At 36.8% G+C, this 27441-nt stretch overlaps 2 protein-coding genes across 5 annotated transcripts in view; one reads left to right on the plus strand and one right to left on the minus strand.

Moving 5' to 3' along the window:
* Positions 1-4682: 4682 nt before the first annotated feature.
* Positions 4683-14027, minus strand: LOC120412741 (uncharacterized). 4 transcript variants are annotated; one of them, XM_039573330.2, is made up of 5 exons: positions 13868-14027; positions 13662-13796; positions 6799-7687; positions 6431-6736; positions 4683-6333 (listed from the first exon to the last, which is right to left on the minus strand). In XM_039573330.2, the coding sequence occupies exons 3-5, from the start codon at positions 7394-7396 to the stop codon at positions 5456-5458; spliced, it is 1782 nt and encodes a 593-aa protein (XP_039429264.1). In that variant the 5' UTR covers positions 7397-7687; positions 13662-13796; positions 13868-14027; the 3' UTR covers positions 4683-5455. The 4 variants fall into 4 exon arrangements, with proteins under 4 accessions (XP_039429264.1, XP_039429266.1, XP_039429265.1 ...); XM_039573332.2 differs by having other exon boundaries at positions 13864-14026; XM_039573331.2 differs by having other exon boundaries at positions 13851-14026.
* Positions 14028-17649: 3622 nt separating this feature from the next.
* LOC120412717 (low-density lipoprotein receptor-related protein 6) overlaps positions 17650-27441 on the plus strand; it is a 95263-nt gene continuing 85471 nt past the window's right edge. Inside the window, exons 1-2 of the mRNA XM_039573301.2 lie at positions 17650-18415; positions 24426-24932. Coding sequence (XP_039429235.1) covers positions 24779-24932 — 154 coding nt within the window. The 5' untranslated portion in view covers positions 17650-18415; positions 24426-24778. The remainder of the gene's footprint in view (positions 18416-24425; positions 24933-27441) is intronic.

A 27441-nucleotide genomic window follows, 5' to 3' on the forward strand; every position in this document is an offset into this window, starting at 1 on the left:
AAAACGTTTTGTTGATTCAAATTTTTTTTAATATGCCTTATTTTTCTGCGTGATTAGTTGTTAAAAAAAATAAAAACAAAGATTTGTTCGAAGAATAACTAAACATATTATTAGTCTGTTATTACAATAACAATTCAATAACAAAAAAGTTCAAGATGGTATGTCAGAGACATAACCGAAAGACATAGGACCAAACAATTTGAATGTGTTTTTGGATTGCTAGTGAAATCGAGAGTGAAATCTGAAATAACATTATTTTATTTTGTTTTATAGATTTGTCGGCAAAATTGTCATAAATGTTCTCCCAAGGTGAACCTTTCATGAGGGCACCGGCAACTCCAGGTTGTGGCCACTACGGTCGAAATGTCAATTTTCATGTTCAGTATCAAAAACCATGAATTTTGATATCCATATTGCAACAACTCGTATGGTTCTGTTAAAGACCCTCCGGGCCCCGGGGAAACCTGCTTTGAGATCACCGGTCACTCAAGGTTGTGGCCACTACTGTCGGAATGTCAATTTTCATGTACAGTATCAAAAACCATGAATTTTGATACCCATATTGCCACTACTCGTATGGTTCTGTAAATGTCCCCCCAGGCACCGGGGGAACCTGCTTCGAGGGCACCGGCCACTCCAGTTTTTTTTCACCACTGTCAAATTGGCCATTTTTCATGAGAACCGCCGCATCATAGCGACTTCCACCGGTCCTCTTCGCTCGAATTTCCTCCTTCTGCTGCTGCTGGTTCTTCCTTCTGGTTGCTGGTCCTCTTCTTCTATTGGCTGCTGCTGCTGCTGCTCCGCGCCGACCCGACGTGCACAGTTCGAGTGCTCGTTCCAAAGTGACTTGGTTTTGCGAAATTTTCTGCTTAAATAGCGGCACAGCCGGAGAACGGCACAAAAGGGGCGCGGTCTCGAATGCATACGCTCGCTCTGATTGGTCATCTGTCCGATTTGTACTGAAAAATTACTCATTTTGATTGCATGTTTTAAGTGCTTTAACTATGTTTAGTCAGACTATCTATGTAGTTAAACAATAGCTGAAGTCTTCCTCTTTCGATTGGTGGTCCAACCATCTGGATTGATTCACAGGGAAAAAAGATATAAGCGTTCAAAATGTCCCCTTTTTTAACGCTTAAAAGTGACGCTTTGGATCGAATTTCTGAACTGGCCCCCCAATATAGTAAGTAGAGACATAGTCCTATGTCAAAATTCATAACGACGAATAACAAATCTTGTTATAAATAACATAAAATGTTATTGGCCTAGAATTTTCAAGTAGCAAAAATTTTTTTTGCCAAGTTATTTCCGTCTGCTCGGGTAATGTTAAAAAAATATTTTTCAAGAAGATTCCTTAACATTTTCTGTTATTTTAACAGTATTTGTTATTGAAATGGCATGAATTATGTTATTACCGTCTGCCCGGGTACGCAATTTTGACATTACGGGCGTGCACCATTCGTAACGCCATCTTCGCTTAAAAATCTGGATAGAGATAAGATAACAAAATAAAGTTAAAACACTTTATCAAACATTCGGGGGTACTTTTCGATTGCACATTTTAATCAGCTCGAATATGTTTTTTGCGGATTTTGCACGGATTTTGGCTGAAAAGATGTCTAGGGTAGAGGACCCAGTTTTCGCCCTGCTCCAGTTTTCGCCCACCTACTGGATCCAATCTGTATTTAGCAAGCTTATACCATTTTTTGGTTGAATTTATTATGCAGGTTCACATATTCATTCATTTCTAGTACTTATTGAAACTTTCCTGATGAATTTCTATTGTTTATTTAGTTTTTATAAGCTTATCAAAAAATGCCTTACTGCAGCCGCCATATTTTTTGTCAATTTAGCCTACAGCGGGTAATAATGTTTATGAAGGAAAACAACTCATTTTGCAAACAAATAATGTAAATGAATAATTCATCAGTTCACTGTATGTCTGAATTTCATGAAAATCTAGTGATTTACCTGTTTTAAACGTTTACCAAAGGTTATTTCAATAAAATAAAGTGCGCGATTTCTGGGGTCATGAAAAAACATGCGATCCAATTTTCGTCCAGGGCGAAATCTAGTATTGTGTTTTAAGATTTTATCTAGAACCAGTTTTCGTTTACCATAAAAACTTATCTAATCGCAGCGAAATGTGCTTGAAAATACAGTTGGAACATTCTAGATTATTTTTTAAGGATAAATAATCATTTTTATTCCTTTCACTCATAAGGGGGTTTTGGTATAAACATCAGTTTAAAAATTAACCTAAGCTAAGATATGGGACACCTAGTTCAAATGTAGTAAAAGTTTACTGGTACAGAGGAGAAATTAAGCAGAGGATGGAAAAGTAGTTACACATGTGCTTTAAGTGGTACCGTAATCTGGGGTGAATCGGGACTACAGTCTGAATAGGGACAGCAGTTTTTAGACCACTTAAAGCTTTTAAATTTGGAAATGGATGTACACATTTTGTTGGTCCGAGTCTGTTCTATCCGAAACCAACCAAAAAAATCAAAATATTGTGCTCCAACATGGTTAAAACTGCTGTCCCAATTCGCCCCATGTGTCCCGATTGACCCCAGTTTACGGTACTCGAAGTTTTATATTGAGTCAATTCGGGAGCGAATGACCTACAGGGTTAAAGCTCTTCTAACAAAATCAACAACAACATGGAGCTAATTGTAACGGTGTGCCCTTATATTGGGTGAATCAGGACACATGAGTTCTATCACGCATTTTGATTTAGTCATATTTTTTTAGTGAGAGTGAGACATGTTTTGGTTTTAGTTAGTATATACAAAGAACCTCAACATTAGTAAGATATCTGTAATGAAAACTCCTAGGGTTTTTTGAACTTCAATTTATTTTACGACAAAAGAAGTGCACATCAATGAAATTGAGCTTCGGGAACATGTTGTGTATCAATAGGAGACCATATTTGCTTAGCTTTGTGTCATAATTTCATTGGATCGTGGGCGAAAACTGGTTCCAAGGTTGGGCGAAAATTGGATTTAAGGGGACGAAAATAGGCTCTTCAGAGCACTTTATTAAAACGCAAAATTTTATCAAAAATGAACATGTAAATTATAAAAAGTTTATCATCGTTCTACAACAAATAGAACCAAAAACCATAAATTTTCATTAAATTCTCATCAAATTTCCTAGATTGCCACTGGGTCCTCTACCCTATTTGAGTCCATTTGAACTTATAAAAAAATATCGAAAACCAAAGAAAATTTACTCATTTTGGGAATCCAACTTTAAGTGAAAAAAAAGTTAACCCTGTACAATCCTACCCCGCCTTTAGGCAGGCTTCGATCTAAAAATTCGTCAAAAATCAATTTTTCAACTTTGACTGTGTTTCTTACTAACATTTCCGCTAAGTTATGTAAAAATAAGTATGCAGTAATTTTTGCAGTGTACCAGACTGTAGGGATTATGGGTTGCAGGGTTGAATATGTAATAAATTATTAAATGAGTATTTACATATTATAAGATTGATATAATTAAAAAAAAAGAGTTTAGAGCGCAACAAAAAGTGCGCACCTTCATGAATATTGCCTTGCTGACGGATTGCGGAGTGAGTGCGAGAGCGCGCTAGCGAGCTGCGAGAGAGAACAACGAGCGAGAAAACAACAAGATGCGCGCGGCCAGCGAAAGAGAGAATGAAGATTGTCAAATCAGTTTTGTGGTTAACAGGCCTGCAAAATGTTTCCAACCCAGCGTACACATGAAGCGAACCAAAATGTCAGTTCACTGCTAGCATCTGACTGTAAGCCTACTGTGTCCGTTCAACCACTACCGCCTGACTCGTGCCGGTCGGCTGCTGGAGAATGAGAGACGTGAAAAAATGAGCTACACTCACTCAATTCGTGTCGTATGACTGACTCGTAAAATCCCTTCTAAACGCTATTTTGACTATTTTTAAACAATTGAATAGTTCTAGACTGTGCAAAACACTTAAAACAACCTTAACTTATATTCAAAATTGCATTTCCACGCATAAATAGCAACTTTTTGTGTAAAAACTTGTTTCTTTATGTGTGTGCGTGCAACGTCGAATGAGCGTTGGTCGACTACTGCCTCGCATTGCAGCTGCTCAGTGAGCTAGGGCACTCACGACTGAGTCGGGTTTGTTTATGTCACGGTTTTGCGGTTCAGTGAATGGATCTGAAAAAATCGTGTATGCGTCGCCGATTTTCGCGTCAGGACCCCTGACATTTTCAGCTCTGGTGGTTAATTTATGTGGAATAAGACGTGTTGTTTGTTAATTGCAAAATATCTGTGTTTTTATTATAAAAGAAAGTCCCCGATCACGACACAGACTATGCCTCTAAGCATTTTTTTTTTAAATGTATGGTAATATCGTTCTATAGTAGAAAATGTGAAAAACAAGTAAAAAATTGAAAAAGTGACTGTAAAAACGTGAAAAAACTAGATAGGCAAAAGGTAATGAAAGGAGGTGGTAGAGTAAGCCTAATACTATCAGGAACAAACATAAACTAATCCAGATAAATGCAAATTAAAATACTTAAAAATGAAAAGGAAAAATATAAAACAAGTGAAATCAAGTTATTCGTGGAACAAAAGTTGCTCAAAATGACCTCTTGAACACGGGAAAAGTAAATTCGCAATGCATGGACATAAAAAGGCATTTCTTTCCAGCGTAAAAAACAAACTCTAAAAGCTTTCCTTATTGCCAGAGCTTGGTGCCGTCCAACAGTATAGTTTCAGATATATATTTGTCAAAAATAAATCATTCGTAACAGAGTGTCTCTTCTCTTTGCATCGTATAAATATGTAAAATAAATTTGTAACAAGTTTTTTTTTTTTGTTTTTTTATGTCTGCTCTCTGTTGCCGAATTTGTTTGGTTTGATCTGTTTGGTTTGTTTGTTGGTTTGTTCGCCGTTAGCAAGCTTCTTTCTGTTCTGGTTGTTTTTTTGTTTTGTTTCTTTTCTCTCTAACATCAATCAATGAGCATCGTCACTACAAGCTAATCTTTCCACTAACGACGTGATCTACTAGTTGTTTAGTTTTTTTTTTGGTGTTGGATTTGTTACTCTAAGTTCATCTAAACAGGTGCAGGTTAGTCTCTTGATGTTTTTTTTTGTAGTTTTTTTTCTTTGTTACTTTTTTGTTAGTTTAAAACGTTAAAGCGTCATCACTTGAATTGTTTTACAAAATGTTTTGTTGTTTCTAGTACATGTTTGTTGTTTCGTTTACATTGTTGTTTTTTTGTTGTCACTACTGATACACAAATTATTCGTATGTGCGTGTTTATGTGGGAGTTTCTCCCGCCCTAAAAAACTGGCTCGCGGTGCATTAAAATCTTTTCATTGCTATGCTTGTGTCTATAGTTTCACTACGCTTCCCTAAAAAATTTGGCTAGATTTCACTCTTGTCCTGCGTTTTTCTTTAAATTCTTCGCTACCATTTAATAATCGAGAAAAATTTAAAAACTTAATGTTCTTCTGTTAAGGCCTTCGAAATTTCGTTTCTAACTCTGCTGCTAATGTCCTCTCTACTGTTGCTGTCGTCGCTGGATTTCAGCTTAAAAATTGATATGTATTCTGGTTTCGTTTTGATTATCTTGGTCAGTGCTTCGCACTGCTCCGGTGGAAGCTCTAGTACAGCATCTATCAGCGGCGCTACGCCCTGGTGTTCCTCCTTGGAAGCGAAAATGATGAACGCCGTTTTGATGCTCAGCTTGAGCCCATTGCCGACGCACAGTCCGTCCGTTTGGTTGAGGCTCATTTTAAACTGGTCCTGAACCTTCATCGTACCGTACACCTTGAGCAACATCTCGGTCAGTTCGCTGGCCGGAAGTTGTTCCCGTTCGGCTTCGGCCGCGATCAGCCGAACTAGATCGACGTCACTGTCGCACAGCAGTCTCAACTCGTTGAACGCCTGTCGATCTTCTTCGCTGGAAACGGCCTGCAAAATGTCGAACAACCTCTCCACCTCTTCCGGTTCCAACCTGAGCAACGTTTCGATACAGAACTTCAGCCCGTCGATCGTGATCGCCTTGGTGTCGGTTCGATCCGACGCGATGACCACGTTGCTCTGCAGCGAGTGCTTCACGATCCGCAGCCCGATGTCGATTGCGCGCGAGTCGTTGTTAAAGTACTCGCAGAAATGGTCCTCGAATCCAAACAACTTGAGCGCCACGATTGCGTTGTTCTTCATCATCAGTTCCGCCTGTCGGATGCTGATAACCGTTTTGGTCCAGAAGCAGATGGAAGCAGCGTGGGCCAACCTCGTCTCGATACTTGCGTTGTAAAAGTTGGAATGCATCGCCGACAGGGTGTCGCATATTACCAGATCGCTGATAATGTTACCTAAAAGAGCAAGTTTATTGATTCCAACGAATCATCACTGTGGTAAACTCGAGAAGAATGGGCCTAGCCAAGCTAACAAAGGCAACCTCCAACTCACCAGTTTCATTGATAAAGTTGCACACCTTGAACCCGGTCGCGATACTATGGCTCGTGGAAGCAACCCCCGAGAGGGCCGAGATGTGCGGCATCGTTCCGAACGTGAGCACATGCGCCGTCAGGCTAAGCCACGCCGTCCGTGACTCCGAATCACACAGCGGATTCAGCGACTCCTGGTGAGCACTCTTATCCCGTAGCACGTCGATAGACCGTCCCGTCGCGTAGATCGCCGACCCCACGCTGGCCGCTATGAACGGCGTAGCGATACCACCGGACAGAAAGATCGCACCCGTTGCCCCGGCGATTCCTACAACAAGGTGACAGCAGTTCAAGACCACGTGACTCTAACGAAACAGTACCGAATCTTACCGATGATTCCGGTAGCGATGTCCAACGCCTTAAAGTAGTAGTTCTTCCAAGCGGGCGTCTTCCCGATGTCATACTCCACGTTCTTCAAATTGGTCGGCACCAGCTTACCCTCCTTCGGGTACATCATCTCGGCCGAGGGATACTTGTTGTTCTTCAGGAAATCCTCAAAGTCCTGATACACCCGTCCAATAGAATCGATATACTTGGGAGCCGTTTCCGTCGATTGCTGAAACTGGAACCGAAACAGCGGCACCTCGTACAGCTTTCCCTCGGCAAACAGCTCGATCGGAACGATCGTCAACCTGCACGGCACACTTGCGTGAATTCCGCTGTACATCTGCTGTACCAGCTTGTCAATCACTTTCTTCGATTCCTCATCGTAAAAGCACAACTGTTCCATGTACTCGAGCTGTAGCTCTTCGTCTGTCCACTGGTTCGGGTCCTTCATCGTTAGGGACAGGCCATAACCGAGTGTGTTCTCCAGGCTGGTCCCCTGCAGCAGCTGGGGTTCATCTCCCCGACAGCTGCCGCCTCGGTTCAGGAACTTTTTCATGTTTTCTTGGGCTCGGTCGATCCAGTCTTCCCGGGAGATCTCCATCTTGGTGTGGCTTCTTGGATAAAGGGAGATTCAGGGAGATTCTCACAACACTCGATTTAAAAGCTCGCTTCGTGATACTACAGCTTTTCTGGGGATAAATCCTATATAAAACACTGTTTGTGCACAGATAAGACCGATTGCGCTCTTAGTTCAGATGACGAATCGGAAGATAATTAAATCGTAGGGTTATAAGTGTGAATGCTTCTAGTGGTGATAATTGGTAAGCGCTCGATGGTGCCACAACTGCAGTGGAAGTCATATCAGCGGGGGCGTACGGAGTTGGAGAAATGGCTGAAAGATAACAATAATCATTTTGAGAACAAGATTGGTTCCAATTTGTGACAAATATCGCGAAATTATTTAATGTGTGTCTTAAGTAACCTATTATATTAAGCTGGTTCAAATTTGTTCCTTTGCCTTCCATTATAGGATCGAAGTGTATGGGCGAACTAAGCCTAAATCTGGAATATAAGCTCGATTGGATGAAAACTCGAGCAGCCCAAGCCAAATAAAGGGGAAGTTAATTTTTCAACGATTTAATCATCATTATCATTATTTCTAAGCAATCTGAGGTAGACAACTATCACATATACATGACGAAATCCAGTCAGCAAGCACTGTATCCATCCAATTCCAATCTTCGTAGGCGTATAGCCCAATTTGGTATAAAAAAAATGAAGTTGTGAAGGCAAAAAGTCAAAATTGATCCATTTGAATGTGTATATTAATTTTAACCCTTTACAATCGTTAGTAAATATGAAATCTTTAAACAAAATCCGAAACTGAAATTTACCAGCAAAACTTGGTTTCCAAATCACTGATTTTAATTTCAAGTATCGAGAAACAAGCACTCACAAAAAAACATTATACATACATTTCTGTATAAAATCAACAATCGTCCGCGCAAATCGAGTGTCAATCGAAATTTTAAGGGGTTTTTTGATAACCTTAAAAAAACAAAAAAAATATTTTGCTGGAAAATTTATCAATTTACTACAAAAAAACCACGTTGAAGTTGGTCACAATTTATTACACCCAAATAATAAACGCTTTCAAAAAATAATAAATTCCAAAAAATATCTGATCATTGTTCTTAAACGATAAAATATGCTCAAATAAGTAAATACACTTCTCGAGCGAAATTGAGATCTCTCACTGAAAGATAATAACATATGGATCAACCATTAATAGTTAAGAATCACAAAAATGTTATATAATTATGGTCGTCGAAGAAAACGAACTGGAACTGATGGAAACTTTATTGTAAACTGATTTGTTAAGAATTTTCTTTTTTCAATGTATTTTAAACACAAAAATATTTGCAAAACTAGTAGTTCTAACTTAAAAATACTTCAACTCAACGTCAGGAGCGTACGAAATCCAGAAAAATTCGACCGAATTCGAGAGATTCTGGCTTTGTATGTGGGAAAAATCGACGTCCTGGTACTGGGGGAAACATGGCTCACCGATGGGATTACCGGATGCTGTGCTCTTGATGGATTCAAAGGTGTTTTTTCGTGCTGAAACGGCTCACTAGGGGGAGGTTTTGCTGTCTACGTAAGAGATACTTTGGTCTACGAGGAGTTGCTGAACGAGAAGGACAACGGATTTCATCACCTGTACCTGCGTTTGAAGCTCAGTGGGGAGTCGTTCGATATTCGATATCGACCACCGTCCTATAGTACAACTGTCTTTCTTCAAAAGTTGGAGTCCTGGCTTGTCGATGGAAATGTCCAAAAGGTTTTAGTTGGTGACGTAAATATTCCTGCTAACCGGATAGAGTCAGGAGAAACCTAGACTTACGTTAACTTACTGAATTGTTATAACTTCTCAGTAACCAACACAATTCCGACAAGACCAGTCAGTGGAAACATCTTGGACCACGTTGTTTGCTCGGAGTCTCTCCAGCCCAGGGTGATTAATGAAACGATCTTCACTGACATCAGCGACCACTCTATCGTGTTATCATCGTTCAATCTCCAGTCCAAAACTCAGCAAAAGATTCTTTGGAAAAACATTGTTAACCACGCGAAGCTGAACGAGGACTTCGGGGTTGCACTGACCAACATGCAAGCAGGAACGCCAAATGAACGCCTAGAGTACACACAAACGATCTACAACAGTCTTAAAGAGCAGAACACTAGACGAGTCGAATGTCGAGCCAGAATAAAGGGGGACTGCCCATGGATGATCTTTGATCTGTAGAAGCTGCTCAAGATCAAAGAGAACGTCCCGGCTGGTAGTCGGAAACGACCACATGATACTCACCAAAAGGAGCTGCTTGCCCATATCTCAAAAAAACTTCGAAAAGCAAAAGAAATTGCAAAGAAGCAGTATTACGAGAAGCTTTTCTCCAACGGAACGCAAAAAGAAACCTGGCGCAACATCAACCAACTCATCGGTAGGAAGCAGGAAGGTAAAGATGACATCACACTTCAGATTGACGGACAGCTGACGGCAGATGGACCATCTGTCGCAAACGCGTTCAACAAATTCTTCAGCACAATCGGACCCCAGCTTGCCTCGACTATAAGCAGCAGAAGAGAAATCAACAAGTTCGGCACTCTGAGACCAAAGCCGGACTCCATCTTCCTGAGACCTACAACTGCTGGTGAGGTCGTAATCAAAATCAACGAGCTCGACACCAACAAGAGCTGCGGACCTGACGGTTTATCAGCAATGCTGATTAAAACGCATCACCAAGCGTTTTCACAACTACTACGAGACGTGTTCAATGACTGTATCAAGACTGGCATATTTCCACCTAGCCTGAAGACAGCTCGAGTTATCCCGATTCACAAGGCCGGAAGCAAAACCGACGTCAACAACTACAGGCCGATATCGGTACTCTCGGTGCTCAGCAAGATCCTGGAACAACTCCTCGTGGGACGTATAACGGATTACCTTCTCAAAAAGAAGTTGTTATACACGCATCAGTACGGGTTCCGGACAGGATCCAGCACCTTAACAGCAGCTATCGAGCTCGTGGACGAGATCTACGAGGCCTTCGATGAACGCAAAATCGTGGGTGTCTGTTTCCTGGACCTCCGTAAAGCGTTCGATACCATCGACCATGACGTGCTGCTCAAGAAGTTGGACTGCCATGGTGTTCGGGGGAAATCAAACGACCTGATCAAGGACTACCTAACTGACCGGAAACAGTACGTCGTAACGAATGGAGCATGCAGCGATGTCCGAGGGATGTCAGTCGGGGTACCCCAAGGGAGTAATCTGGGGCCGCTTCTCTTTCTGGTTTACATCAACGATTTATACAAGCTGAAACTCCATGGGAAGCCTCGCTTGTTTGCCGACGACACCTCTCTATCATATGTCGGTATTGAAGCTGACTCCATCGTTGAAAAAATGACGGAAGATTTGAACAAACTGCTTGGATACTTCGCTGAGAACGTGTTGTCCTTAAACTTGTCAAAAACCAACTTTATGCTGTTCCATACCCCTCACCGGACGTTAGACCCCTACAGAGAGCTGATCGTGAACAGCACAAGGATCGAGGAAGCTGAAACATTCAAATATCTCGGCCTCATCTTCGATAGACATCTGAAATGGACCCCTCACATCAAATGCCTGCAGAGAAGCCTCAGCTCTACGTGTGGTCTTCTATGGAAGGTGTCAAAGTACGTCCCAACAAAGCAATTGGTTGACATGTACCACGCGTTCGTCCAGTCGAAGCTGCAATATCTGGTGTCGATTTGGGGAAATGCTGCCAAGACCGCTCTAAAACCGCTGCAATCTACACAAAATCGTTGCTTGAAGGCTGTTTTCCGGAAACCCAGGCTCCATGCAACACTTGAACTCTTCAATGATGCTCCTCCATCAATTCTTCCTGTCCTGGCACTAAGTCACCTGCAGAGTCTTCTCCAAGTGCACAACATGCTGTTCAAGCCAAAAGCCCACCACAATCAATCGCTCGAGAAAGTCAACCACAAATACACATTAAGAAGCAAAGGAAATCTAGTCCTCAAACGGCCTAGAACTGAAGCTGGAAAAACAACATTTGCATACCAAGCAAAAAAAGCGCATAATGCACTTCCTGCCAACCTGAAATCTGAACGAAATTTTCAGAAATTCAAAGGCGAAGTGAAAGTCCTCATTAGAAGTCGTCTCTCCAGTTTCCTCATCTAATGCCAAATCCCACTCCCCGGTTACTCCTCAAATCCGATCCACCTTGCCCAGAAAGCAACCATGCAACAAAATAAATGCTTAGTGAGATATCACATTGCCACCGATGATAAGCAAGTAGTGTCAACAAAACTTCCAACACCCCCTTAAAAGAGATGCTCAATCTCACTGGGGGTGTCAGTTGGTACCCTGCTAAACTTTTCGCAAAACCTGTGATTTAATCAAAACTAATGCATACATTGCATTCATCTGCTTATTTCGTTTCCGCCACCCACCGCCGCCAAGCCGCCACCGCCCACCGCCCGCCACCCACCGCTATCGACCGCCGCTCACCAGCCAACAAATCACCGAATATTTAGGCATATGTAAAAGTAGATTGATGTAAATTGTAAAATAATTGTAAAGATGCAAAAATAGCATAAGGCAAATCGAGCCTAACCTTACTCCAGTAAGGTAGGTGAATATTCCTAGCATGTATGCTGCGAAGTGCGAAATTCAGCCTTTAAAAAAAAAAAACAAAAAAAAATTATATACTGAGTTACTTTTGTGATATTCTCTTGATATAAAAGATATCTGATAAGCTTATCTTAACTGTATCTTGTTAAAAAATTGAGATAATTTTTTTTTTCTCAAAAAAAGCCGAGGCCACACAAATTTCTCAATAAGGTCACATGTCATGTGACATTACATGTCATTAAATTATTTTTGAATTGTTTACAAGCTCTCGAAATTTCAATCGATTTTATTTGTAATAATAACCCAAATTTAATCCAAAAACTTTGAAAATTTTACTACAATCCAATGGTCTTGGAAAAAAACACTTCGGATAATCGAATCGAGCTCAAGTATGGTCCTTCACTCAAAAGTGGTTTAGAATTTTTAAAGTGAGTTAGAATGTTTAATTCAAGAATCAAGATGGCGTCCAAAACGGCGGTGATGAAATATTGAGAAAAAAAATGCAATTGGTAAAGATTCAAATTTGTTTAAATGCGGTTACCGTACTTAAAATTAAAATTAAAAATATTCGATTATTCCAAGTTCTATACAAACATTCGGATAATCGAACTTTGGAAAATCGAAACTTCGGATAATTGAGGCTGCATCGCTGAGTTCAAATTGATGCATTTTTTATGTTTAAATTTCAAAACCAAGGCACATATGAAATTTTATAAGTTGAAATTTTACGAAAATTTCTATGGTCATCCCTAAAACTACCTGATAAATAAAATACAAATACACATCATGTTAGTAACTTCTGGATGATAAGACAAATTATAGAGTTTTTTTTAAATAAGTCCTATAAAAATATGAAAAATAATACTTGATAGAACCTTTAAAAAGAACTCCAGAATTGTGTTTTTCAGTTCCAAAATGAAACTGGCGGAATTATTTAGTGAACTGCAAAAACATTACAATCCTGAATTGAAAAATAAAAAAATAAAAATAAACTTGAAGCAGCTTGAAATCATTCATTTTTGATAATAAAATATCATTTCATAGGTCAAAGATACAGTTTATCTCTTGCTTTTGAATACCTAAAAAATATGTTCCTCAATTTCTTTTTTCAAATGTTTTTTAAAGGTAATATTAAAAAAAAACAAAGTCTGTAGAAAATTCCCACCATCTGGCACCACTGGGTGCCATTGTGGCGCGCAGTATCCCAGTTAACTCAATCCGAATTCTGAAACGGAATCTAATTAGAATCGTATACAAATTCCGTTTCAAACGCAACAACCGGTTCCGTGTTCGAACCGGTTGTTGCGTTTGAAACAAAATTTGTATACGATTCTAATTAGATTCCGTTTCAGAATTCGGGTTGATTTGACTGGGATACAGCACTGCTGCTGATAGCGCACTCAAGGAGCCAACACAAAAGAAGAGTGATAGTTTCTGTCTGCCCCAGCTGCTTGCCTGCCTACCTGCCTGCCCCTGGGTGCCTGTAAATTTGGTTTTGCGGGCGGGCGAAAAATCAATAAAAACCAATCGATACGCAGCAAGTTTTACACGCTGCTGACCTTGGATATCTTTTTGAGATGCTTATTCTAAGAGTTTTTCTGTGTTGATGAGCTCAAAACTATGAAATGTTTCTAAATAACTGATTAACCAAGGATTTCTTCGTACTTACATGTTATAATTTTACAAAAAATCAACAAAATGGGGAAACATATTTTGTGTCATGTTTAACCAATCCTCTTTCCTGTATTACGCCTTCAATTTGCTGTTTTCACCACTTTGGAAGTAAAACTGCACCACTGTGTAACTAAAAAGCACAAATTTATACGGGTTACTGATAAGAAATACTTATAAAAGTTACATTTTCCAACTACCAACCCTCCAGTGGCGATGGAACACGAACGAATGATGGGCGTTTTTTGCTGCACCAAACGAAAATGACGATACACAGCTCAATCCACCTTCCACCACCCAACCACCTCCTCAACCCCCTGACACCATCGATTGGGGGTGTTTGTTTTGATGTAAATGCGCCTATCTCTACACGCGACCGAAGGATGGCGGTCATGAGGGGAGGGGTACGAAACAAAAACAGACATGCAGGCCTCAGCTTCGTGGATGAATGGTCCGTCAGCTGATCAAAACAAAGAAATGTCAGAGGGCGCGCATTATGTGCTGTCAGTTTGACAGCGTTGCGTTACGGAAGTTATGGAGAGCGTTTCGTGCGTTATGGAAACGCATTTGGAAGATTAAGGGACGTCTTCACCTAAACGTGAAATTGGTACCAAATAAGAGCAAATCTAGGTTAATTTTAGTTTTTTATTTACATAGTAAGGGAAACCCTGAAAATAAAGATTGTGAACGTCTCAATAAATTATTCCTGAGAAAATTACAATTCGATTTTTTTTTCTAATTAACTGTGTTGAAATCAAATAAGTATTTTAAAACAATTTTTTTTTATATTTTTCCAAATGAAGTTTTCCAAATATCCTCCTATGCGCCATAATTTAACAAAAAGTCGTTTTTCTGTCGATCGATCTCGTTCAATTTACAAATCATTAATTTCAAAAATGCTTTAAAGAATTCATTTGAACTTCTTTTTCATGCTCTATATCAAAAACAGGGGACTTTTGCAAACTATTCCGAAATTTCAACGTGATCTGTAAAAGATTATTCTTAAAACATGAACAAAAGTAATGTTTCACCTTTTTTCAAAATCTTATTTTTAATTTTTTAATTTGTTTACAACATTACACAACTCCACATTTTTAAGGTGATGTCAGCATGAATGTTGTTTGATTATAACACGGTAAAAATAACGTCTAAATTAGCATCAACTCTACGTGGCAAAGAATCGCAGCAAAATATATTTAAAAAAAAACTCTTACCTATTCCAAGAAATTTATCCAAAAAGCATGACATTTTACGTGGATTACCGATTCATACCCGGTAATACGCTGTAAACCCTGTAAATACTTAGATTTGCTTAATCTAAAAACTAAACAATCATAAATTCAAATTATGTATGATATATTGAATCTTAGTAGATTAGTTTTTGTATTTTTTTATTCATTATGTTATTATTATTGCACATTCATCCATACAAATCTCCATGCAATTTTGAGGAGCTGGTTAAGTTTTAAATATAACTCAGAAAACAAACTATCACAACTTCTTAATATATGACAACATTTGCAATGTAGCTTGAATATTAAAAATTTCGACTCAAAATATATATTTTGTACATTTACCTAACAATTTTGTAGAACCCCTTCTTAAGGTAGTATAAATTTATGTGTAACTATGTAACAGCCAAAAAATTTCAAAATTTCTTTGAATTATCAAAAATATTGTTCAATTTTTTATCCTTTTTTTATTTTTGGTAAAATTATTTAAAAAACTAAAAATAATTATGAAAAAGTAAAAACACAGACTAATAAACAGTATGTAAAAAAAGTATTTACACCCCTTGGGCACAATGCACATTTTGTGATGAAATATGTAAGTAATTTAAAGTTTGACAGAAACCTAGTACTACGTTTTGTTCAGAAACTCATGCCAAACATTTTGCTATAAAATACTCAAAATTTCTATAAAAAGTTATATAACAAATACTATTACAAAAATAAAAAAAAGGTGCAAAAAAAGTTTGTACACCTTTCGAAAAATTTACAAAAATAAAGTTGTTTGTTGACAAATCACCATGAATCCAGTCTCCCAACTCCAAATAGGCATCCTTGACTAATCAAAAAAATAATTTTGATTGAATATAAAGTTTACTAACTGCTTAGTATAAAAGTTTATAAAACTCTAGAAATTCTTTAGGCAACTTCAGCTGAACACATTTCAAGTTAAAGGTGAAAACTTGTGATTCGTGCTTCGAATTCAGTATAAAATGCAATATAAATCGATAATTTTATAAACAAAACTATTTTTAACAAATTTCAGGCAAAATTTCGACTTTTTAACAATTTAACCTAAAATTTATATGTATTTTGTTAAAAAAAAACATAACTTAGTTAACTAAATATAAACATTGATTTTTTGCCTTAAAAACTATATCAGCTAGTTTGGTGATAGTACATTTAACGTACAAATAAAGTTTGAACATCTTGAATATGATTTTAACAAGAAGAACTATGAATGTCACAGTCACCCCGGAATTTAAACTAAGATTTTTTAAAGTAACTATTTTTCTAAACACTATTGAAAAAACTTTTTTCCAAAATAGTGCATGAACTTTGTGTAACCTACCCCAGTACATGTTTCAAAAATAATAACCTTAAGAAAAACCTTACCTGTTGCAAAATATTCTAAAAACAAATTGAAATCCTACACCCAAAATTCAGAATCGTTCTCTCAAAATTTATTGAGGGCTCAGTGCCAAAATCGATAGAATAATGGTACCAACTCACACCATCATAACAAATGAGTTCATTCGTTAGTTGAATCAATAAATCTCCAACAAGTGTCATACATCGACTTCTGACTTCTCCATGGTCACCAAGCTGTGGTGGCCGAGGCAGCTAGGTCATTGGATTGGTTTGTCAAAGGTCTCTGGTTCGATTCCCGTTGTCGACACTTTTGGTTTTTTGTTTGACGGATGAACTTTTTTTTTGCAAATGAACCTCGAGAGAATAGTTCTATCGCCCATCTCGAGCTGTGTTCTCTGCGTCCGTGAATGGTACCACTATTCTCTCGACTCGAGACCATCATTCTCTCGGACTACACCCAACTGGCAGTCGCATGATTGTGATGCATGGCGGCATGAAAGTATATCAGAATCTGCATGAAATCTGTCCTCATGCATTTTTTGCTATATAGGAGTATGACATTTTTGCCCGTTACCGACAATTATCGACATTACCGACGGCTTTTTGGTTGTATTTCACAAAAAAAAACACTTAGCAGAACGAGGATTGAACCACCAACTTCTTGGTTATTGAACCGACACGCTACTACCGCGCCATGGACGCTTGATGAAAAGTGAGTGAAAGAGCACCAACATATGCTTCTCTTTGGAGTGTTGCTAGGGGACGGGCCAGCTTTATATGTGTTGGTGAGAACTGCAGATCGCTGAAATTTTTACACGCGGGCAAAAATGATCTACGGGCTTGCTGCAAAAAATGTTATAAAATATGACATTTTCTGCAGCAAATCCAATGTTGCAGATTTTGAGATATATTTTCCCTTTGGGTGTTGTGTGTTTAACTAACTTTTTGATCTTTTCTAAATTTTATGAAAACTTCTTCTTGAATTACTTTGAACACTTCTCTATCACAGACAGTAATGATTCAATACCATTCGTCCTTTTCTACCTGATACCCCAACTCACCTTAACCTTCCTCTCACCTTTGTATTCATTCCATCATCGCACTGGGAAGCTGGCCCATCACTCACACCACCCAAAACCACCCGCCCGCCCTCACTCCTCGAGCCAAACCTGCTGGCCTGGCCTGCTTGAATGAGCTCGTCACGTACATAAACAAAACACGCGCGTAAACCGCCCCAGTCGCAGTCAGCCAGCCTACTACTACCGGTAAACATAACTGTACAGCGCACACAGCCACACTCCATATGTGGCACTGTGTTTGTGGGAGACTTGAACGAACGAGAAGCACAGCACAGAGTGAGAGAATAATAAAAGATTTTCCGCTAAGTTGTGTTTGAGCCGTGCTGCGAGACGGACGTGTTCGTGCGTTTACTCCTCTCCGCGTGTGTGAAATTGAAATTTCATTCATAATTTTTGAAAAAGGACTAGTGTTTTCAGCTTGTTGTGAATAATTTGTTTCGAAACTAAAAGCTGCTGATTATTTCGATGAGATTCACTAACAAATCTCGATTAATTAAGTAAAAATTGTGACTTGAGCGGGTTGCGGTGCGCGTTCGCGATCGAAATCGAATCTCCCGGAGAAGAGGAGAAGAGAATTTGAAAATTTTCTACAATGAAGTGATTTTGTCCGGGTGAGGGTGTTTGTGTGATGGAATCGAGAAAGCCGTACCAATGTATGTGATGGCGCGCGCGTGTGTATGAATATTGAAATGTAATAAATATACGGGTACGGAGCCCGGAGTCTGTGGAATAAGCAGCAAAGAAGTGAGTTCAAGTGCTCTTCTAAACAAAGTTCGACGTGACGAAATTCAGGAAGAGTCCCTAATAACTGCCGAGAATTAGGAAGGACGACAGGATCGGGATTTTGGTAGGGCTAACAAAAGTAAAATTGTCGACTTGAGGAAGAAAAGTAAAGTTTGGTGAAGAAGAAATAAGTCCAAAATATTGGATTTGATGTGTGTGTTGGTGATGTTTGAGCTTGTTTTAACTAAATGATGTTAAGTGTATTTTAGGCAGCCTGCACAGCGGGATACTAATTTGATTGAGAAAATATCCTGGGTGAGCGACATGAGAGCATCTTGAGTAAAAAAAAGGTAATATTTTTTCTTTGATTTTGCAAACAATTTAGAAAATCTCCAAAATTCCAAAACTAATTTGTGAATTGCCTTTATTCCTCAGTTTCTTTTAAATTAAAAGGAAAAAAATATATTTTTTATTGAATCACTTTTCAATAAAGATAAATAAAAAGATCACAGAAGGTTCATTGCCAGTTGCACTCTTTTTATTGCAATGGAGTAAAAAAAAAGTTAAAATCAGTAGACTATCGATTTTTAATCTCGCTTGCTTTTTCAAAGGTCATATTTACATAGAAAACCCATGACGCATTAGTGGTTTCGAAAAAGCAGTCTAGAAATAGTTTTTTAATAAAAAATACATTAGAATATCTGTTTTTTGTAAACTTTTCTAATTTCGATAAGGTTGATGCAAATATTTTTCAAAGTTTCGACAAAAAAAAATAAAAAATATAAATATTGAAATAACAAGCCATAGTTTCAGTATTTACATGGATAAAGTGTTTTAATTTTCAAAAAATAAAAGATTTGACGAAAACAAAAATGTTGGCGAAAAAAAAACTTATACATCGAAAATTTTCAAAAAATCAAAAGTTTTTTGAATCAACTAAAACATGCTAAAAGTGATTCTAAACTCAGCGAAATGCATTTTGAATTGATTGCTGATTGTCTTAAATTTCCATTGAAATTAAGAAGTTTTTTGAAAAAAATATTTTTTTGCCCCTTAATTTTTGGGCCAAATTTTGAAAAAAAATAAAAAAAATGTGTACCATCCTAATTGAATTGAAAGTATTTCATCAAAAAAAGAAAATTGATAGAAAATGATTCTGATAGAAAAATTTTCTCGAGTCTTGAGTATTTTTACAAAATATTCCCCATTTTTTGTTCCAAATTAAAACCAAGCCTTTTCTTCAATTGTCTTTCAAAAAAAAAAAAACTGCAAAAAAAATTACATTGAAACAACTTTTACATTCGTTAGTGACAAAACCTGAAAAAAACGTTAATTCTTTACAAAAAAATATTTGGATTCTTAGATATTTTGCAATTATGTAGAGGTAGCATAAGTGTTATCATGCCTTGAGCATTTTGTGATACTTATTCCTTAAATTTATGAACGTTAAACTTGATTTTGATATCCTTTTTTCGACCTTGATGGACGAGGGATTAGGGAAAACAACTTTAAAAACAAAAAATATTTTTAACTTTTTTTTGTAATCGTTAGGGTTACACATTTTTCCCTTTTCATATTGAAATTGGTATATTTGAATTCTAGAGTAAGTTTTCAAAATAACATATGAGTCATGGGTTTCCTATGCAGACATAACTTTTTGAAAATTTAATCTGGCATTAAAATTTTGGGAAACGACTTATTTTTGCTTTTATTACTTTGCTTTCATATATTTTAAATTTTACAAATTATTATTTTTTGCAATTCCGTCTTGAAACTAATTACTTTTCTTGTCATTCTTGAACGACGAAAAAGCCAATTTTTCTGTAACAAAAATAACAGAATCAAATAATAACACTTTTCAAAATAAACGCTGAAAAGTTCTAAGTTTCAGAACTAAAATGGATTCTGAAAAGTTGTACTTTTCAGCATTTGTTTCGAAAAGTAATACTTTTCAACATTTTTTTTTATTTAAACGGTTAATCGACTTGAACATTTGACTTAAAAAAATCTACTCTAAGGGTGTTTTCGGAATTGCAAAAAATAGTTGTATGAAACTCATTGCATAAATGTACGACTCGTGCTGAAAAATTCTTCTTTTAGCAACTTGTTGCATAAACTACTATTTCGACTCATTTTTACAGTTTGTTTTTCTTTATAACAATTTGTAAACTCGTTAACTTTAAAAAATAATCATTTCATACAACAATTTGTTACCTCAAAAATGGCTAACCATACCAAAAAAAACCGAATTTAAAACCTGATTTAGAATTCTTTCAACAATTTTTACGTTTATCCGATCTGTGGTCTTAAAATTTAATATAAATAAGCGTTATATGTTCAATGTTCTCTGAAGAGTTCACAATAGATTTGAAAAGTTCTCCAATGGAATTCCAATTTTAGTAAAATAATAAATAAAAGTAAGTTTGATCCACGAGAACAAAAATTACGAAATTCCATACATTTTTGGCAGGTTACTCAAACGAAACCATAACAACGTTTTTGCTTAGGTATTTAAAAACGTGGGTTTTATAGAAAACCTGGATGTATGGGTATCAAAAGATCGAAAATTTTATGCCCTTTCCGATTCCACATAGGTTGACTTGTGAATCGTGGACCGGTTCGGATGCCGGCGGATTTTCCTACGACGTAATTCCGGGTTGGTACGAAATTCCAACGAAAAATTCTATTTGTATTCTATCGATACAAATACCCCCAAAACGGTGTTATACCCACTCCAAAATGTTTATTTAGCAATTCTATGGTAATATATTGACATTTAGTTGAAATAAAAGTTTGTAAAATTAAGTTTAGATAAGTTTTATATAGAATTTCCAGAGTTATATAAACTTTTATAATAAGTAGTTAGTAAACTTTATATTCAATCCAAATTATTTTTTTTAATCAGTCAAGGATGCCTATTTGGAGTTGGGAGACTGGATTTATGGTGATTTGTCAACAAATAACATTATTTATGTTAATTTTTCGAAAGGTGTACAAAACTTTTTTTGCACCTTTTTTATTTTCGTAATAGTATTTGTTATATAACTTTTTATAGAAATCATCTTTTCATGAGCTTTTTATAGCAAAATGTTTGGCATGAGTTTCTGAACAAAACGTAGTACTAGGTTCCTGTCAAACTTTAAATTTTTTACATGTTTCATCACAAAATGTGCATAGTGCCCAAGGGGTGTAAATACTTTTTTTACATACTGTAAATGAGATTTTTTTTGATATACACTAGGGTGGGTACGGATTTTCAAATGTTCTCAGATCAAGTTCTGGTGTGGTTCCCCTTGTAGGGCATACCCATAGGGACTCTCAGGCCAAATTTCAGCTCATTTGGTTGAAAACTGGCTTGTCTCAAGCGAGTTCAAGTTTACATGGGATTTACTATTGGAAATTTTGAATTTTCGTTCATTCGCTCCTACAGGCCTGGGGGAAACATGTAGAAACTTCTAGGATGGCCAGAAATGAGCGGAATCGTCTGGAGAACAACTTTCCCTAAGAGACCAGGTCGATTCGTTCAACCCCCATCGAGCTCAACGGCAATACATCCGGGGTTTTCGGAACCAACGGTTTTCCCCAGAAAAGCAACAAATTTTTCTTAGCATGCTATGAATGCTTGATGAACACCGCGACGCCACATGTCAAACAGCTACCACGTGGACTAGCATCGCCTATAAAAAATTACTTTTTATTACTTTTTGAACCATAGAATTAAAATTTATGGTGATCCTGATGCTATTTAGCTGTATTCTAAACCTCCAAATAAGAAAAAAAAAATGTTATGGTGCAAATTTTACAATCACGTGGTAGCTGTTTGATATGTGGCGTCGCGGTGTTCATCAAGCATTCATAGCATGCTAAGGAAAATTTGTTGCTTTTCTGGGGAAAACCGTTGGTTCCGAAAACCCCGGATGTATTGCCGTTGAGCTCGATGGGGGTTGAACGAATCGACCTGGTCTCTTAGGGAAAGTTGTTCTCCAGACGATTCCGCTCATTTCTGGCCATCCTAGAAGTTTCTACATGTTTCCCCCAGGCCTGTAGGAGCGAATGAACGAAAATTCAAAATTTCCCATGGTAAATCCCAAGTAAACTTGAACTCGCTTGAGACAAGCCAGTTTTCAACCAAATGAGCTGAAATTTGGCCTGAGAGTCCCTATCGGTATGCCCTACAAGGGGAACCACACCAGAACTTGATCTGAGAACTTTTGAAAATCCGTACCCACCCTAATATACACATCTGATTCATGATAAATATTTAAGAGCGAGTCCACGAGCAAAGCATACCCATCTCGCATCGACCTCACCAATCTGCCTGAAATTTTCAGGGGTTGTTTGTACATATAAAACTAGCATCTGGCCAAAATATGAGCACTCTAGGTCAACGGGAAGTGGGGCAAATCGGGACACAAAGTTTGAAGGTTCAAAAACGTCAAAAATCGTAAAAAGGCTGTAACTTGGGCAAAATTCAATTTAATTTAAAAATTCAAAATGCATCTGAAAGGGCTTAAAAAATGCAACAAAATGCAGGATAGAGCACCCCGATTGGTTAAATCTAAAGGGAGTTATTGACATTTTAGTGAAAAAATAGCACAATTTTCAAACTCAAATAAAAAAGTGTTCCATCCAGATATCAACTCGGTTCGACCTGCAGCTTGTAGGGGACATCTGGGACTACCATCTGAAACTGAGAACGCTTTGGGTAAGGCAGTTTAACATATTAAATAGACACTTTTACTTTTAGTGAATTTTTTGGTTGTAAATTTTTGCTCGGGGGACCCCTTAGATCCCATTTTCTGATGATAATTTTATCATATTCGTGTTTCTGAGACAATTTCACAATAGAAACATGCATAAAAATGTTTGTTTTCATCCATTTTAACCCTTTAAAAAATGAAAGTTAAAAAAAATCTTCGATTCACATTTATTGAAATTCAAGTTCGTTTCCAAGGATACTAGATGACACCAGAAAAAAAGCAGCATCTCAATTTTTTTTTAACTTTCATTTTTTAAAGGGTTAAAATGGATGAAAATAAACATTTTTATGCATGTTTCTATTGTGAAATTGTCTCAGGAACACGAATATGATAAAATTATCATCAGAAAATAGGATCTAAGGGGTCCCCCGAGCAAAAATTTACATCCAAAAAATTCACTAAAAGTAAAAGTATCTATTTAATATGTTAAACTGCCTTACCCAAAGCGTTCTCAGTTTCAGATGGTAGTCCCAGATGTCCCCTACAAGCTGCAGGTCGAACCGAGTTGATATCTGGATGGAACACTTTTTTATTTGAGTTTGAAAATTGTGCTATTTTTTCACTAAAATGTCAATAACTCCCTTTAGATTTAACCAATCGGGGTGCTCTATCCTGCATTTTGTTGCATTTTTTAAGCCCTTTCAGATGCATTTTGAATTTTTAAATTAAATTGAATTTTGCCCAAGTTACAGCCTTTTTACGATTTTTGACGTTTTTGAACCTTCAAACTTTGTGTCCCGATTTGCCCCACTTCCCGTTGACCTAGAGTGCTCATATTTTGGCCAGATGCTAGTTTTATATGTACAAACAACCCCTGAAAATTTCAGGCAGATTGGTGAGGTCCAAACGACGTCCCATACAAAGGGGTATGCCCTGTTCGTGGACTCGCTCTTAAAAACATAGAGAAGAATGAAAATATTTTTTTAATTTTCAATCGACTCACTAGAACGTTGCACATATATTTCTAAGATTTTGTGTTCATTTTATTCAAAAACGGTTCAAAAATCGAACTGTAATATAATTCTACTTTTATAATTTTTTTGAGAATAATAAAATCATCAGTTTAGTTCAAAACTTACAGGATTTGAGATGAGATTTTTTTTCATTGGTCGGAAATGCTGGTTGCGAGATAGAATAAATTTGTAGATTCATCCAATTTTTGTAGGTAAATTTTTACGATTCCATTATAAAACTACTTTACTTTCTCCGTTATTCGCAAAAAAGGGTAAAAGGTACAGAATAGCAGGCTTTATATTATCCATTTGAATTTCAACTTTACAGCACTTATATCGATTCTTTTCAATACTATTTTAGTGTTTTACACTTTTCTTGACGGCAAATAACATTTTAAAAACGTACAAAAATATTATTGTTCAGTATTTAAATATGGTGGCTTGAGCATTTTACCAATTTATTTACCTATTATTTTCAAAAGCTTCTCACGACTTTTATTAAATCCCACTATGATTCCATCCTCCCCGATCGCTCAAAACTCCAAAAACAGAGTCTGTTTTCATTTTTTCATACTCGCTCAATTCTTTTCTCATCTTTCGTCGCACTGATAGTTTGTGTGTTTCGTTTCTCCGCTTACACTTTGCAGATCTACACACAGCTCGAAGTCAGACAGCCAGCTAGCCAGCCTCAACTCAACCTGCTCGACACGTTAACGAGCTGAGACACCCCGCCGTGTCCTCCCATCCCCCGGGCAGTCCCACGGAACGGACTCTAGAAGAGAAGCGAAGAGAAGAAAAAAAAGGTCTTCACCAAGACCACAATCTTTGGTCGGTGCGCCAGTGTGAGTGAGTGAGAATTTGTGTTATTTTGTGCTTTGTGCCTCGACGAAAAGTGACCTCCCTAAACAGAACCGACCGGATTGGACCGGAGGTCCTTGGGGCGGGAAGATCCTGTGCGCTATGAGCTCGTCACTTCTTGGCCACTGCTGAGAATGAGAGGATGGCCTGCAGGCCGAAGAATTCGCGTCGTTTGCAGTCGCGATCAACGTCCAGAACATCGACGGGAAAAACGGTGAAAAATTTCGGTGGAGCTACTCGCTGGATTGCGATATTGTTGGCTGTCGGATTGCTGTCGTCCCAGCAGAATGTCCACGGTAAGTAGCGAGCTACTGCAGCCCCATCGAGTTTGTATTGATAAATTCGGTGCACTTCTTATCTGATATAGAAGGGGTGCTTTGCAAGAGTGTGTGGGTAACTGATATTGGCTTACTGATAACAGGAAGATTGTACGTGGGTCCAGGTTGACGACGCATCGGTTGTTGGAATTTGATCAAAATGGTCCAATCGAAGCTATGAAACTTGTTTTTGGTTGCGATTTACGAGCTGCAATAAAATCCGTAAAATTTGCCTTTCAAATTACTTTGGATCAGTGCTCTTCATCCTTTTGCATCTGAACTTTGAATTTTAATTTCGGACGTACAGGGTGGCCACTTACGTCGGGAATTCGCCAAAATCCGCTAAAAATCGAGAAAATGTCGGGAATTTCTGATTTTTTGTCAGAATCCCAAGCAGACCTGCCTGTTTTTTCGAATTCTTTAATAATTTTGTACTATTTTGAACAATTTTTAAATTAAATTCACTCAATTCTTCGTTAGTAACTTACTTTAAATTTAAGATTTTTTCCATTATTTCAATCTCTTTGAGAATTGAAAGGTTTTTAAAATCACTAAAAATATTAATAAACAATGGATGTATTTGACACATAATTTCATTTTATTTTTTTTATGAATCAAACGTTTTTTTATTTTTATTTTTGTTTATCAAACATTACCTCTTGTTCTTACTCCAACTAAAAACAACAACCAAGTTTTTTTCGTTAACCTTAATTTACCTTAATTTGTGTTTTTTAATGATTATGGCTAGCGCAAACGTATGATTCTGTTTCATTTTATCACATTGATTGAATATTTGATAAAACATTCCAACTTGAGTTTGGCAATATTTTTTTTATTTTGTGGTAAATATTTTTAATTGTTGAACTAAATTCATTAAGACATTTCAAATACCTTTTTCCAAATGATCCCCTTGATTTTTTTTATGAATATGGATTAATTACTTTGGATAAAGCTTGTATTTTAATATTTTATTTAGAACGAACATCGTTTTGAAAACATGAAACATTATTAAATTTGTTAAAAAATAAATCCAACAAATTTTGGTTAAATTATTGCAAATATGTTTAAAAGTAGTTTATGCAACAAGTTGCAAAAAGAGGATTTTTTCAGCACGAGTCGTATATTTATCCAACGAGGTTCACCGAGTTGGATAAATACGAAGAGTGCTGAAGAAATCAAGTTTTGCAACAAGTTCCATACACCATTTTTTTCAATTCCATAAAACACATACTGAGTGAAATTTTAAGTCAAATTTTCATGTATTTTGTCAATAAATCGTTTAAATCAAAAAATGTTGAAAAATGTTACTTTTCGAAACAAGTGCTGAAAAGTTGAACTTTTCAGCACCCATTTGAGTGCTGAAAAATAGAACTTTTCAGCATTTATTTGAAAAGTGTTGCTATTCGATTCTGTTACTTTTGGTACAGAAAAGTAGGCTATTTCGTCGTTCAAGAATGACAGGAAAAGTAAGTAGTTTCACGAAGGAATTGCAAAAAGATTTTTTTTTTGTAATTCCGTGTTGAAACTACTTCCTTTTCCTGTCATTCTTGAACGACGAAACAGCCCACTTTTCTGTACCCAAAAGCACAGAATCGAGTAGTAACCCTTTCGAATAAAATGCTGAAAAGTTTTACTTTTCAGCACTGAAATGGATGCTGAAAAGTTGAACTTTTTAGCACTTGTTAGGAAAAGTTGTACTTTTCAACATTTATAATTATGTACAAAGGGTGTTTTTCGGAATTGCAAAAACAAAAAAACGTTGTATGGAACTCGTTGCAAAATTTGACTTTTTCATCACTCGTCTTATTTATCCAACTCGGTGATAAATGTACGACTCGTGCTGAAAAAAAAACACTTTTTGCACCTTGTTGCATGAAATACTACTATTTCACTCAAACATTTCACATAAAATAAGTGGTGAAATATAAAATCTTATCGAACTTTTTTTTTCATTGAACTGAACTAGACAAATCAATATTAATTCATAAATTCGATAACAAAAATGACAAAATTCACAAGGAAACTTAGTAAAAACTTTTTTTTTCGAATTCCTAGATATTTTCAAAATTATTTCAAAGATTAGTAATACCAATCAAAATTTTAAATTTAGTTATCTCTAACTTTTTGTAATTTCCAACTGAAACGAAGTATCAAAAACTACACTTTTGCCAATTTAAAAAATAAACATTAAAACTACAAATATTATTAAGCTTTCGGTTGTTTTTCAAAAACTAATTGTTTTTGTTTCTAATCGGAATCAATATTAGGAGTGCTCCAATTTTTAAAGGTTTTTTTTTAAATGATTTTTATGTAAAATTTCTGTTTCTACAAAAAATGTCAATAGTTTTATTTTCTTTAAATTCACTTAGATTTTTTTTTAAATGGTCTATATTGACTTTTTAAAATTGTTTTTTTTTTTGTATGAAATCATTCTTTAGATAAGAAATGCCTATTATTTGAGATTCTGGAAAAGTCGGGAATTTCAAAA

Source organism: Culex pipiens, chromosome 2 (assembly GCF_016801865.2).
Source record: "Culex pipiens pallens isolate TS chromosome 2, TS_CPP_V2, whole genome shotgun sequence".
In the NCBI taxonomy this organism is placed as follows: Eukaryota; Metazoa; Arthropoda; class Insecta; order Diptera; family Culicidae; genus Culex; species Culex pipiens.

Excerpts from the sequence above, each read along its gene's own strand:
- LOC120412741 (XM_039573330.2), bottom strand. The coding sequence starts at position 7,396 with ATGGAGATCTCCCGGGAAGACTGGATCGACCGAGCCCAAGAAAACATG. Across the intron at positions 6,737-6,798 it reads CATCGCTACCGGAATCATCG|GAATCGCCGGGGCAACGGGT; the intron begins GTAAGATTCGGT and ends ACCTTGTTGTAG. Across the intron at positions 6,334-6,430 it reads CAACTTTATCAATGAAACTG|GTAACATTATCAGCGATCTG; the intron begins GTGAGTTGGAGG and ends TTGCTCTTTTAG.